Source organism: Cyprinodon variegatus, unplaced genomic scaffold (genome assembly GCF_000732505.1).
Source record: "Cyprinodon variegatus isolate N-32 unplaced genomic scaffold, C_variegatus-1.0 Scaffold1001, whole genome shotgun sequence".
Lineage (NCBI taxonomy): Eukaryota > Metazoa > Chordata > Actinopteri > Cyprinodontiformes > Cyprinodontidae > Cyprinodon > Cyprinodon variegatus.
In genome coordinates, this window is record NW_015151454.1 from 70120 (window position 1) to 84020 (window position 13901).

The 13901-nt window shown below is 42.0% G+C and overlaps 1 protein-coding gene across 1 annotated transcript in view; it reads right to left on the reverse strand.

Annotated features, from left to right (window-relative positions):
- Positions 1–4945: 4945 nt before the first annotated feature.
- serpinf1 (serpin peptidase inhibitor, clade F (alpha-2 antiplasmin, pigment epithelium derived factor), member 1) overlaps positions 4946–13901 on the reverse strand; it is an 11331-nt gene continuing 2375 nt past the window's right edge. Inside the window, exons 3-8 of the mRNA XM_015399261.1 lie at positions 12053–12248; positions 11607–11762; positions 8586–8789; positions 7932–8071; positions 7644–7854; positions 4946–5664 (exon numbers count right to left, since the gene is read on the reverse strand). Coding sequence (XP_015254747.1) covers positions 5414–5664; positions 7644–7854; positions 7932–8071; positions 8586–8789; positions 11607–11762; positions 12053–12248 — 1158 coding nt within the window. The 3' untranslated portion in view covers positions 4946–5413. The remainder of the gene's footprint in view (positions 5665–7643; positions 7855–7931; positions 8072–8585; positions 8790–11606; positions 11763–12052; positions 12249–13901) is intronic.

Here is a 13901-nt window from a genome sequence, read left to right on the forward strand (position 1 = left end):
TCAGCCTTATTTTTGTATCAACAGAAGGTTTTTCCTCTCCTTTCTCCTTGTATTATCCCCCAAAATATTGGACATCTTTTACTTGAATACTTCCCCTTGTATTCTCCTTTTTTTCGTGGTTAAATGTCAACTTCTTCATCTCTAAAGTAAGACTAAAGGCGTATGTGTCGCAGTGAATGCAAATGTGCCTCCGCCCCCTCCGCAGAAACTTTGCTGCACCTCTCCAAAATTGTAGGTGACCGCAGACAGTGCCATAGACAGGAGGCCTCTGATTGGTCAGATCTACATCCGCTCTGCACTATGCGTATTTCCTGTTTGGTGCATCACCTTGTTTTATTTGTATGAACAACATTGTAGAAAACGACTGGTGAATTTAGACCAGCTAGAAGAGGGAGATGCGTGAGAACGCTAGGATCCTTTTTCGCCATCATGTCCCTACATTGTCACACAAACTTGCCCACACTTCCAGACCGCCTCGGCCGTATCTAGACTCACAGCTAGTTCCTGATTGTCCCTCTAGCGTTGTGGACTACGCTTCAAAATTGGGCATAAATCAAAAATATCTGCAAGAAGCTCACTGCGACACACTGCTGCAGGACTATAACCAGCCAATTACTCTTAAGAATTCAGATCACAATCTTCTTTTTCTCTGCTCAGATTATAAGCCACTTTATAAGAGACAACCTGCATTAAAAAGAACTGTAAGGAGATGGTCACGGGAAGCTGAAGAAGCCCTGCAAGGTTGTTTTGAGGCTACAGACTGGAATGCACTGTGTGCCACATGGAGAGGGCATCAATGCAATGACTGAGTGTGTGACTCACTCCATAAACTTTTGCGTTGATAAAACCATCCCTAAAGTGGAATGCTACCCAAATAATAAACTGTGGATCACAAGTGATTTGAAGGAACTACTCAAAACGAAAAAGCAAGCCTTTAAGAAGGGAGACAGCAAATTAATGAGGAGTATACAGAAGCAACTTAAGATAAGAGAAAGCAAGGAGGCATATAGGAAAAGCTTTAAAAACAATCTCCAGCAGATAGATATCAGAGATGTGTGGTCAGGCATGAATAAGATAACAGGGTGATTCAAGCAGAAGGACGATCAGTCAGATGGAAGTCTGGTCAGACCCTATGAACGGAATAAATTCGTCAGCAGATTCCGTTCAGAAATAAGCTCAGTATCTGATCTCTTCATCATCTGCTGGGGTAACAGCATCAGAGCAAATGGCTGAAAGGAGCTCAACCAGCCGATAAAGAAGGTCAGCTCTGTTATAAGAACTCCTCTGGAGATTGTTTCACAAAGAAGGATTCTTCATAAAGTGAAGAAGATCATGGACAACAGTGAGCATCCTCTTCATCAAACTGTCAAACACCAACAGTGTCTTCAGTCAGAGGCCTCTGAACAGCCACTGTAGACAGACCACTACAGAGGCTCCTTTCTGCCTACAGCAGAAAGAAACTATGAATTACTGCAGCAGTTCTCCCTCTCAAATAAAGTGTTTTAAATTGAATTCTCATTATTCATCTCAAACTGGTCTGTTGGTTCCGACCGTTTTGCTGCTCCTCTTCTGATCCGAAATCCCTGAAACCATCTCAGATGTTCTGAGGCAGCAGAAACATCTCCCTGCTTTTAGATAAACAGATCATTTCATCACAGCTTGACGTTAGAACATTCCTGCAGACAGACATGTCCAGACTGAAACTGGAAAAAAAGTTAAACAAACATCTCTGCAGGTTGAGATCCGCCAGCAGCTTCTCCTCAGGTTCTGCTCGCCGCAGTAGGAAATCAGTCACTTTCACCGCTGGAGGTAAGTTTTAACAGGACTTTGGTTCCAGGTTAATAAATGTTGGAGCTTAAGCAAAGTTTTTTATTTATTAAAGTAATAAACAATTTTTCAGGTACATTCTGCAAAATAAATCTCTATACATGTAAATCAATGCAGCTTTTGATTTGGCATTTACTGAATCATATTTAGTTACTGTAACACAATTGTTTTATGTCCTACCCTGTTAACGTGAAACAGTTGTGATAAAAGTAACTAAATATGATTAAGTAAATGCCAAAAACGGTTGCATTATTCTTTTCAGTGTAACTGAGATAATTTCTCAGAAACCTCACTGCGTCATATCAACTTTTCATATTTCCATTGTTTTCCTGCTCCTCTGTGAGGTCTGGTTCCAGACCTCAAACAGAAACAGAAATCAGTTTAATGCAGCCTGAACACCCGCCTACCTCCATGCTCCTCAGCCAATCAGCACCCTGTATGTCTTTATTACTATGTAACTGCTGGTTCAATCATCTTAACAGACAGATCTTCGGGTCTTCAAAGGTTGAAGCCTTTGACTTGTCAGAGAAGTGTTGCTCAAACACAGGAAGCAGGATTTCAGTCCAAAGGCCACATGTCATGAGGACCAGCTGCAGAAACAGGAAGGAGCATTTCTCCAAGGTTCACAGCTGCCTTTGTTCCATTGGCCTCATACTAGACCCAGTGTCAGAAAGTTAAAAATGAAAAAAACCAAATGTCCAGGGATTCAAAGGGAAATGTTGAACTCCTGTCACATTAAAGAAGCAGCGTTTTTGGTTTCATGTTGTCTACAGTTTTATTAAAGTGAAATAAAACAAAAACCTTCAACATTTAGAGCACTTTAACACCCTGATGATGTTTCTATTCCTCTATTTGTCCTTTAGTCTTGAACTTTTTTAAGTTTTGTTTAAATTACTTTTTTATATTAGGAAACCCTTTTTCACAATTCCTACAAAAACTGAAGATTTTTTATTTATTTTATTTTCAATCATTTATTTTAGGGCTAAATGTAGAGCGGAGTCGCCCTCTGGTGGAGACTGGGCTGTATTACATACAGACAGCTGGACTCAGGAAGGAAAGCTTCTGCAGTAGCAGGCTACATACAGTAAAGATTTGTAAATAGAGAGGAGGACTTCCTCTGTTCCTTTGTTCTCCTTTTCCATAAATAAAAACTGTTTATTAGTTTTTGCCTGGATTTTCCTTTTTTTACCTGTATCACTCTTACTTTTTTCCTCTGATGTCAGACTAACTTCTTAAAAGTTAATCATCTGTATGCCTATGTGTTTTCAATTCTTTTCTGTTCTCATGTAGAAACTTGAAAAATTAGAGAGAGAAAAGGTGGACATTGAGGAAGACAGAAGAGAATAAAAAGAACAGGATCATTAGCTCAGTGCCATCAAGTCTCATTAGTTTTAGGATTAGGCCATAGAAATTAATAGAAAGTCCCCACAAGAATAGTGACACCACTTAATTGAAAAGAAATGCAGGTTTAAATGGAAAAATCCAATTTTTTAAGTTGTTTTTTATAAAGAGTTCCTCAATTTCCCTAAGTATTTAGTCCTTTAGACGTCCTGGATTACAAACATCAATTCATCAAATGAATCCCTAAACCAAGTAGTTTAACTGTAGTTATGATTTCTTTGGCTTTAATTCACTGGATCCCATGTTTTTTTACTTGGTTTTCATCTGATTCTAAGCCTCTCTAAGCTTGTAAAGTCTGGTTCAGTGGGTACAGGAGGGTCTTTCATGATTTAAAGTTCCGACATCTTTCCACCTGCTGTGGATCTCCATGCAGTGAGACACAACCACTGGCTCTGGATATGCAGTCATGTTTCATCCAGACCTTCTGTCATGAGCCCAACAGATTAAGGCTGCCAGAAGTTGTAGGCCATTACATGCTGTGTTTCTGAGGGGCACGAGCTGGAGTATTGATCCCTCATCATGAACTTTGTGGACTGGTGTGAGAAGAACCATCTGTGTCTCAACACCACTAAGACCAAAGAGACGGTGATCGACTTCAGGAAAAGACCCCACCTCACTCTCGTGAACATCAAGGGGCAGGACATAGAAACTGTGGCGAGTTTCAAATACCTGGGTGTTGATGTCAATAACAAACTGGACTGGACTCATAACACTGATGCCCTGAATAAGAAGGGCCAGAGCCGCCTCCACTTCCTGAGGAGGCTGAGGTCCTTTGGACTGAGCAGGCCCCTGCTGAAAACCTTCTATGACTCTGTGGTGCCATCAGCCCTCCGCCACACTGTAGTCTGCTGGGGCCCCTGGCAGCGCAGAGCGGGACAGAAAGAGACTGAACAAACTGGTGAGAAAGGCCACTTCTGTCCTAGGCTGCACTCTGGACTCAGCGAAGGACGTGGCTGAGAGGAGGGTGGTGTCCAAGCTTCCATCCATCCTGGACAACAGCTTCCACCCTCTGAACCAGACTGTAGAGGAGCTGATCAGCTCCTTTAGTGAAAGACTTTTACACCCTGTTTGTAAAAAGGAGCCCTACAGCAGGTCATTCATCCCTGCTGCAACCAGACTCTACAAAGCGACACTAAAACAGCCATAACCTGTGCAATGTATGTCTAATTCACCATGTGCAATAACCTGATTCTCTTTATTTGACACCCAGCGCAAAGCTACATATATAAATATAAATATCCATCTATATAAATACCCATGTAAACACCTAGAGCAATAACCCTGTATAATGATCCTACTGTATAAAAATAAAAAAAAATTTAAAAAAAACGCTGTCATGTGTGGACGCATTGTATATACTGTATATATCCCATGCACCTTTTTCTTCCTTTGGCACATTCTTCTTCTTTGACTTATTGAGCTGATGGAATGAGTATATTTCTACACTGTGAGATCAATAAAGTCAGTCAATCAATCAATCAATCAATCAATCAATCAATCAATCAATCAATCAATCATCAATCAATCAATCAAATCTGGTCCAATCCAAGATAGTTCTCTGTTTCTAAAAGCCCAGAGAATCTTCTGTTTGATTCAGGGATTAGAATGATAGAGAGGAACAAATGGATTATTCCTCAGGATCCCTGAAGGTTTTTGTTAAAAAAAAAAACAGACCCACTCATGGTCAGACAGCAGAAACACAAGAAGTTTGTGCTTGATGTTATTGTCATGTTTATTGTGATATTTGATGACATACAAAAGATTTCCTTTTTTGGATTATCTCAGGATTATTCTGTCAGATTAGCATGATCCAACCGTGTTTCAACATGAAAAACTAAGTCAAATATCCTCACAACCATCTGCTGTCAAACAGCAGAAACCCCTCCTAGGACCTGCTAAGAGTCTGTGTGTGTGTGTGTATGTGTTGGGGTTGGGGGGCTTTTCACTTCTTGGGAACCGAGTGTCCTGGTGGGGTCTAATGTCTGGTCCCCATAGGTCCAAATTGTGTTTTAGGCTTAGGCTTTGGGTTTAGAACTAAGGTGCAAATTGAGTTTAGGTTGGGGTTAAGGGTTATTATCAGAGTTAAGATAGAAAGGGTTGGAAATGATTGAAAATCAATGGAAGTCAACTCATGGTCCTCACTACATATAGCGAGACTAGAATTATGTGTGTGTGTTTGGGGGGGTTATATTGTCAGGTCTTTGGGGTTGACCACCTTCCCGATGAAGAGCAGTGCTCCTGACGGTTCATCTCTGATCAGGTAGACGAAGGGCCGATCCACTCGGTACGTCAGGTGAGAGGCCACAGAGCCGCCACTGGGGTACTGGGTTCCCTCCGGTGCTGTCTCCATGACAACCTTATGGTTGACACTGGTGAGTTTGGCCGGCTGAACAGAGATCTTCTCCAGTTCTTGGTTTTCCAACCACTCAGAGAGGCCTGCAGGAATGAATGAGGGGAAGAAGCTTAAACAGTGACTGGGTTTGGTCTGGTAGTTTCAGTGATCAGCGAAAGAAACACCCAAACATTAGAATCTACTCGGATCTGCTACCCTATGCTTTGCAGAAGGGTCTCTTTATGTACTTCAGTCAGTGTGAGATGGTAAAAACTAGGATCGGAGATTAAAAAGTCAGTCGCAACCAGTTTTAGTAGGCCAAGAACTCACTGAAGGGACTAGAAGGTTGTATTCTCAGGGTTACCTTTAGGTGTTGATGATGTTCTGGTTCTTTTTGTTACAACAGAACTGATCCTATCTAAAATGGGTGCCTATGAAATAGAAATACTTCATTAATCACTTAACTTAAATGACTTACGTTTGTCATCTTTAGCACATTAACAAAATTAGAGAAAGTTGGTCATTTCAAAAGCCAAGATGTCCTCAGTGACTGGGAAAAGTAATGGTAAAGTCATAAGTCAGCGGGCTCTTTTCCCAATTCCACAGACCTCCAAACAGAGCTAACTGTAGCCAGCACCATGCTGGTTTGTTCTTAGCTGTTTTCTTGTTTTGATAAAGAACTGATGGAGTTTGTGCTACAGCCCAGCACTGAAACTAGACAAGGAGAGAGAGTTACAGTATATAATTTAATAGATAGGTTATGGCACAAAGAATGAACCACTGGCCCGGTTCTTCCACTGATCAATGCAGACATCCAAAGTTCCGAAAACTCATTTCAGGGAAGCTTACTGAACCCATTGAACCAGTGCCCGCACCATGCCCCATACATACACACTCATCATTCTTCACCTTCACTAGACGTGGATATACTTTAGTAAATTCTGCTGTAAAATTAATCTTATATTTTCATTTTCCTTCATTTCACACGAAGCACAGCTTCGAGTGGTAACTAGGTGACTGTCAGAGAGTAAACCGAAACTTATTGGCTTATTTTTCTAACTAATTTAATCAGCGAGCTCTCTGACAACCAGTCGCCTGGATCGCTCTTTGAACAGAACATCGCTTTGGATAGATACATACAACCTCCTCCCCACACCCCCCTCTCTCTTGTTGTTCCTGCGCAATCGAAGTAGTTCTAATCCGCACATGGTGCACAAATTATTGTATTGCCTGCACGCTCTCACTCTCATTTAAAAACACCGCCTTACATGGTGTAAAATCCGGGATAATTTATCTGACTCACGGGCATCAGTGAACAACTATCTATATCAGCGAGACTCCCGGAACTTCTGGGAGACTGGGAATGTCTGTGATTGAAACATCACTGTTGTTCTACTGATACACTGGATATTAATCGTTTAAACTTCTTCCTCCTAACTAGATACCTGACACAGTGACACCACAGCCAAATCAGACGTTGGGGAAGGAAGGGAAGTCTGTTTGAGGATGAAGACTTTGTGGATATGATGAAACAAGCCAACAAAGGTTTAATGTGCACAGTGTGATATATGTTACAAAGAAGACTAAATTGGGAAGGCAATGACCAAATATGATTAAGACTAAAAAAGATTTTTGTCATTGTGACTAAGTCTAAGACTAAGACTAAATTAAAAAAGCTGACGAAATTAACACTTCTACCAACACTGCTGAACATTGTTAATACTTTTAAATAGGACAATCAATGTCCTACTGCATTTTGCACCGTATTTATTTTGCACTGCACTGAACTTTAACATATTAGTTCCCTTCTGCACCATTATTTTAAACTATTTGGGGTTTTTTCTCCTACATTGTTACAATCTGATCACTGCTGCACTTTATATTAGTAATGTTTACCTTACTCCAACTGCAATATTATTACACTGTTGTAAGCTGTATGCAATGAAATTTCGTTTTCTATACATAACATCCGCCCTTGGCATCTTCTACAAACCTGGAGATGAACAGTAGATTTAGAGAAATTTCACTGATAGAGTTGAAATAAAACCTGTTTTAAGGTCTTTCTGAGTTTAATCAGACTCACCAAGGTCGCTGAGTAGAGGCAACAGGTCTGTGGAGTAACCGAGTTTCAGGATAGGCAGAGTTAGGGAAACCCGAGCAGGCTGGAGCGCCATGGACAGGTCCTGAACAAACTCAGCCGTCAGACTCTCCTCCAGCAGGGTCGTGTTGGTCGTCACCTCATGAGGCAAGAAGATGAACATGCTGATGTCGTTCTGCATCTGGATCTGTGTGACCTGCAGGAGGAAAAGCCAAACCATTACTGCGACCCCTTTAAAGACCATTCCTCTGGTGTGTTAATCAGAACACTCACAGTGCAGCTTAGGTCTGAGTCTACTCCCATCTTTACAGGGTAGTTATCCTGTTGCATCATGGGAACACGAACTGGAGCCCCGTTTTCCACCTGGAAGTTCTCCAGAGCTCCACTCTGACTAAAGCGAGTCACCCATCCCCCTGTTCAAAGAAAACTCAGACTTCACTTCATTTTCCAACAGTTTATAGTGAAAACCCTTCATGTTATTCTTCCAATAGATTTTTGGATCTTTAACACACAGGAAAAAAGTGATTGAATGAAGACACATGTACGCTGGGTCATCTGTGTTGTAAAGAGAATCCCTGATATCTCAGATAACAGCATTATGTGTCAACCAGGCATCTGCTAGAAAACAGTCTAACCCCTAAACACCATGAAGGTCAACTATTTTGACTTTCTGTTAGATGCTTTGTTGAAAGCTTCCTACAACTTCTAAACCCACCACTGATGCCCTCTGTGGTGGCCCCTCTATCTCATTGCATCTCCATCTGTGGTATGTTCATGGACCATGTACTGTACTTCTTTTGCCTCCTACCCCTACCAGAACAGAATTTTATAATCTCTACAAGCTCAGTTGTAGCCTAGATGTCTATCAAAGAGCCTCCATGCTTCAGTTAAACGAGATTTTCTATCACCTTCATGAAGAGATGATACCTTTGAAGTAAGCGGCTGTGACCGCATTGACACCGGCGGTTCGAGGAAAAGCATTGGTCAGGAACTGCTGGACCTTTCTGCCTGTCTGCTGAGACACCCAATCATTGACTTCCTTCAAGTCTTTGGCTCCTCCCAGTAATGTTTTCGGACGAACTCCGTACTGTTGTTCCACCAGTTTGAAGTAGTCCTGCTTTAGTCGAAGCCCTGAGAAGCAAAGGGTTGATGGTTCAGCTCCATGTGCAGACTGGCATAAAGATTACTGATGGTTCACTTCGTAATCATAAAGCATAATTACACAAAACTTTGGAATTCAAAGAAAAACAACAATAATAAAGAGAATTTTATTACACTAATTAGTCAGAACATTATGACCAGACACATTTTTTTTCACAGAAGTGAAAAATCTCAGACGTTGGGAGTACATTGGCACCTAACTGTAGGACAGGTAATGTAAAAGCTAATAAATGTTCTGATTGTGTTAAACAGCTTTTACATGAGCCAATGTTTGATTGGTGGCCCAGAATTTCTCCAAAGCTGTAGAACTGTAGTACATTGCAGGTCTGCACAGACTAAATCTTCTGAAGTGACCAAAAAGTCCAAGACTCGATGATGGACAAAGGCCAGTGGGGGGCCCATTCTTTTCCATGTGTTGCCTGAGTTGGAGCCTAGGATTGTATCAGAGTCAAGGTCTCTCATCACGGTGCCAATGGCTCCAAGACAGTGATGGTATGAGGTTGGTATCCTTTTCTCCTACCTCTTGTTGGAGGCCCCTGTGGAGTTCTTTCTATTGGCAGCCGAGTAAGTCTTGCTCCCAAGGGTTTATCTGGTCCTGGGCTTGGGGATGATGGTGCCCTTTATATCCCTCAGAGTCTCTCTGACCAACAAGTTGCTGTGCCCCACTGGTGTCCTACTTCTGGACGCACTGGTATGATACTTTGTGTCTAGGGGCCAGGGACTCCTGCAGGCTTTTAAAGCCAGGTCTTTCTACCCTTTGCTGCTTTAAGTTAATGTGGACTGCAGGCTTTCTACTGACCTCATCACACTTAGAAACTGCCCACCACATACACCCACTCAACACAAACCAAATTATTTATACACAAATGCCCAGACTCACACCCACACTGTCTTGATTATCCTTTTTTGTCCATAAAAAGCTTCCCTAGTTATGGAGGTATTCCGTTTTAATTGAGAGCAATATTTTGGTCTTTCATTTTATCTATAAATGGGTCTTTGATTTATGTTATTAATTGCAAAATTCCCAGCAATTATACAGGTTCAGTAAATATGTGTCACACATAATGTTTTGATCACACTTGTCTTTGGTTATTAAAGTCAGTCTGTAGAAATAATCCTTTGTACAAATAATTTGTAAGGAGAATATAAAAAGCGATACGTAATCATATGGTGGGTTCATTGTGTGCAAAAGGGGGTGTTAGAGTTCTTGTTCTGTTATGTTTTTTCTGTTGCATGTTCAGTTTTGCTTTGCTCCTTGTTTTCTAGTTGTTTATGGTTTAATTCTTATTTGATTGTGTTCTTTGTTTTTTTTTCTCAGTTTCTGTCTTAGTCTTGGTTCCGTTATGTTTTCTTTTGAGTGTTCAGTTTTGCTTTACTCCATGTTTTATAGTCTTAGTGGTTTATTCTTATTTTGTTGTGTTTTCTGTTTATTTTCAGTTCTCAGGCTTTTATTTGTTGCCCTCTGCTGCCCTCTTGAGTTCTCCTTTTTTCCCTTGCCCCTTTCTTGTTTCTACTCTACTCACACCTGCTCCTAATCTACTCGTTAGTCCTCTCCTTGTTTCAGTCCCCCCTAAATACTCTCTCTGTGCAGTTCTTCAGTGCTGGTTCCTCGTCAAACTTCCTCCCACTCCGTCTCTCTGAGCCTTCCACCTTGTGGTAGTTATCCCCCTGATGTCCCATGGTTACTGGTTCGTTTTTATTTGTTTTTCTTGTTTAGATTTTTGGACTCCTGGTTTCCTGTTAGTTTGGACTTTGTTTTCTTTTTCGATTTTTGGATTACCTGCCTCTGTTTTCAGTAAACCTTCATTAAATCACCAAGAAATTCACCTGTCACTGTCTTCCTGCTTCTGCTTTTGGGTCAACAATCCATAACCATCCATAACCAAATCCTGACAGGGGGAGGCTACAAAAATTGATCAGCCCCAGGTCCTCTAGTCAGGTTAAATTGGCCCTTTCCGTCGAGACACCACGGCCACTGCAGCCGTTAGGCAAATCATTTTCCAGTCCCCCAGTATTTATAATAAAATGTTATCCATTCCAACCCCTGAATCATAATAATTCACCAGGTCCTGATGGTGTTAGCCCCAGTGTCCTGAAGGCCTGTGCAGAGCAGCTCTGTGGGACTCTACAGGACCTTTTCAACCTTGGTCTGTCCCAGGAAAAAGGTCCTGTGATATGTAAGGCCTCCTGCCTTGCTCCAGTACTAGAGAAGACTGTTGCCCTGATATCCCACATCATGAAGGTCCTACAGAGACTTCTGTTAGTTCACCTTTGCAAACAAACAAGCAGCTATCAGGACCCCCTGCAGTTTGCTTATCGCCATGGAGTTGGAGTTGATGAGGTCATCTTACACTTGCATGAACAAACCCACTGTCATTTAGACAAGGCAGACAGCACTGTGAGAATAATGTTCCTTGATTTCTCCAGAATATTTAACATGATTCAAAAATTCCAGAAGACTCAGATGGAGGCATCAACAATCACCTTTATCAAAGACTGCCTGAGTAACAACCACAGTTTGTTAGACTGAAGAAGCAACTATCTAATCAAGCAGTCAGCAGCACAGGAGCACCTAAGGGGATGGTTCTCTCACCATTCCTTTTTTTTTCTGTACATGTCTGACTTCCTGTCATCTGCAGAAACACTCAGATGACCATGCAGTCATTGACTGCATCAAAAATGGACAAGAAGCAATCATCTGATCCTGAATGTCAACAAAACAAGGGAGATGTTTGTAGATGCCACCACCCTGCTGCTTACAACAACTGATTTAAATGATTAACTCACGTCGTGTTATGTAGAGCCGTGCAGCCGTCTTCAGGCCTTTCCCCGAGGCCTTCACTGAAGCCAGCAGCTCCTTCAAGGTGTTCTGGAACTGAGGGTCCTGTAGAGTGTGATAGCGGAGGGCCCGGTATAGCTGCCTCTGGGCACTCTCAGAGCCCCCTGCAGGACAGGAAGGGAAGTGGTAGGTTGCTGATTATAAAGTTTGTCTCCTTCAGAGGAAGAATTAACCCTGATGGTATTTCTACGGTGACTGAGAGGAAACATCCAGATAATTTAAGCTTAACAAAGGCAAATGGTTTTAGGCTAAAGGTTTTTTATAATAACATCATCTCAGCATTTTATCTTAAACTGGACCAGCCCACATTTATGACACGGCTTGATGGTCATTTTTTAATAGCAGCGGAAAAAGCAAACTGGTTTCCACCTAGTTAGAAAAGGTACACACTCACCCATAGACAACTGGGTCAGAACCGCCGATACACTGATGGGAGACAGGAAGATGTTGGCCGATGTGTCGCGACTCGACAGAGCCCGGAAAAGGTTGTAGCCGAAGTCTGAGGTGGCAGCGCCCATCTTCGTCACTGGTGTGGTGAATAGCTCCACATGCTCCTCCTCCACAACCTCCGCCTCACCCTCTGAATCTGACTGGAAGGATAATATGACATAACCATAAATATGAGCCAGTACAAATCATCAAACCACATCTCTGAGTTCAGGTCACCGGATGCCTGCTGCTTAGTTAAAAAAAAAAAAAACAGTTAACCCAGAAGAGACAGGAACATCCCTTCACCCTAACTTCCAGCGAGGATTCTTCTGGGTCTCCTTGTTTTAAACTGGGTTTTATGTTCACATCAACCTGAGGTGCATCATGTACAACAGTCAACTAAATTCTAAGGTTTTTAAAATAATTAAAATGAGTTATAATGGAGGACTTTACAGCTTCTCCCTTCCCCCAATTCAGTTTATTTACAAAGCACCATCTCAGGCACTTTACAATTCAACCACATCAAACAGTCAAAATGATTCTAAGGAAAACCAGCCGACTGCATCGACTCATTGGCTCAAAGGCAATCCCTCACACAAAGCATGCTTGTAGCGACAGTGTAGAGGAAAAACTCCCTTTTAACAGGAAGAAACTTCCAGCAGAACCATCAGGGATAGCATTAAACATGGAAGGTGGCTGGGTCTTCCAGCAGAAGACTGTTTCAAGCACACCCCTCAGTCAACCAGGGAGGAGCTCTGTTAAAGCATTTCAAGGTTCTGGAGTTGCCTAGCCAGTCTCCAGACCACAACCTCTTAGAAAATTAGTAGAGGGAGTCAAAAATCTGTAATGCATTGCTGCTCCAGGGGAAATCTGATGAAGGAATAGTCAAAGATACCAGATACAGCGCGAGGAAATCAGGAAAAGACGGGCGATTGGCCTTTGCCATTCCAAACAAAAGTTATTAACAAAAGTTAAGTATTGAGTTGAACTTTTTCATTACTTATTTGCTGGTATAATTTACAAAGACTTCCTTTGTAATGGAAGTCTGCCATGTGTGGATTTCTTTTTGTCATAGTTGAAGCTTACCAGTGATGACAGACCTCTATCATCTTTCTAAGTAGGAGAAAACGCACTAACAGTCACGGAATTAAAACTGTAAATCAGAACCATGAGTGGTGCCTTTGGTAAGAAGCGCATGTACTACCTGCGGAGAATGAGGAGAGCCCACCTGCCCCCACCCATCCTTACAACCTTCTAAAGAAGCACCAGAGAGAGTGTGGTGTGGAGGCTGCAGCGCCTCAGACTGGAAGAAGGTGAGGAGAGTGGTGAGAACAGCAGAGAAGATCTTTGGGGCTCCTCCTCCCTCCATAAAAGACATTTCATCCGAGCGCTGCGTGTCCCGAGCCCGTAACATCATCAATGACCCCCCCCCCACGTGTGCTGCCCTCTGGGAAGAGGCTTCGCAGCATTTGATTCAGGCCAAACAGGTCCTGTAACAGCTTTTCCCCCACTGCCCTCAGACTGCTGAACTGTTGAAAAAAAACTCTAAATCATGTCACAAACTCTGCATCACACTGATAACACCAAACCAAAAATACTGCATATATGCAACATATATATTAATGCTCTGAACTTCCATATAAATATGCTTTTGCACCATGTTTTTTTTTCTCCCACAATGTTTATGTTTGATCTAGGCTTGTCCCGATCCGATCCACGTATCGGATCGGACGCCGATATTGGCAAAAAAATGCGTATCGGCAAAGCATGTAAAAATGCCGATCCAGTTTAAAAAAAAAAAAATCCGGTCCTTA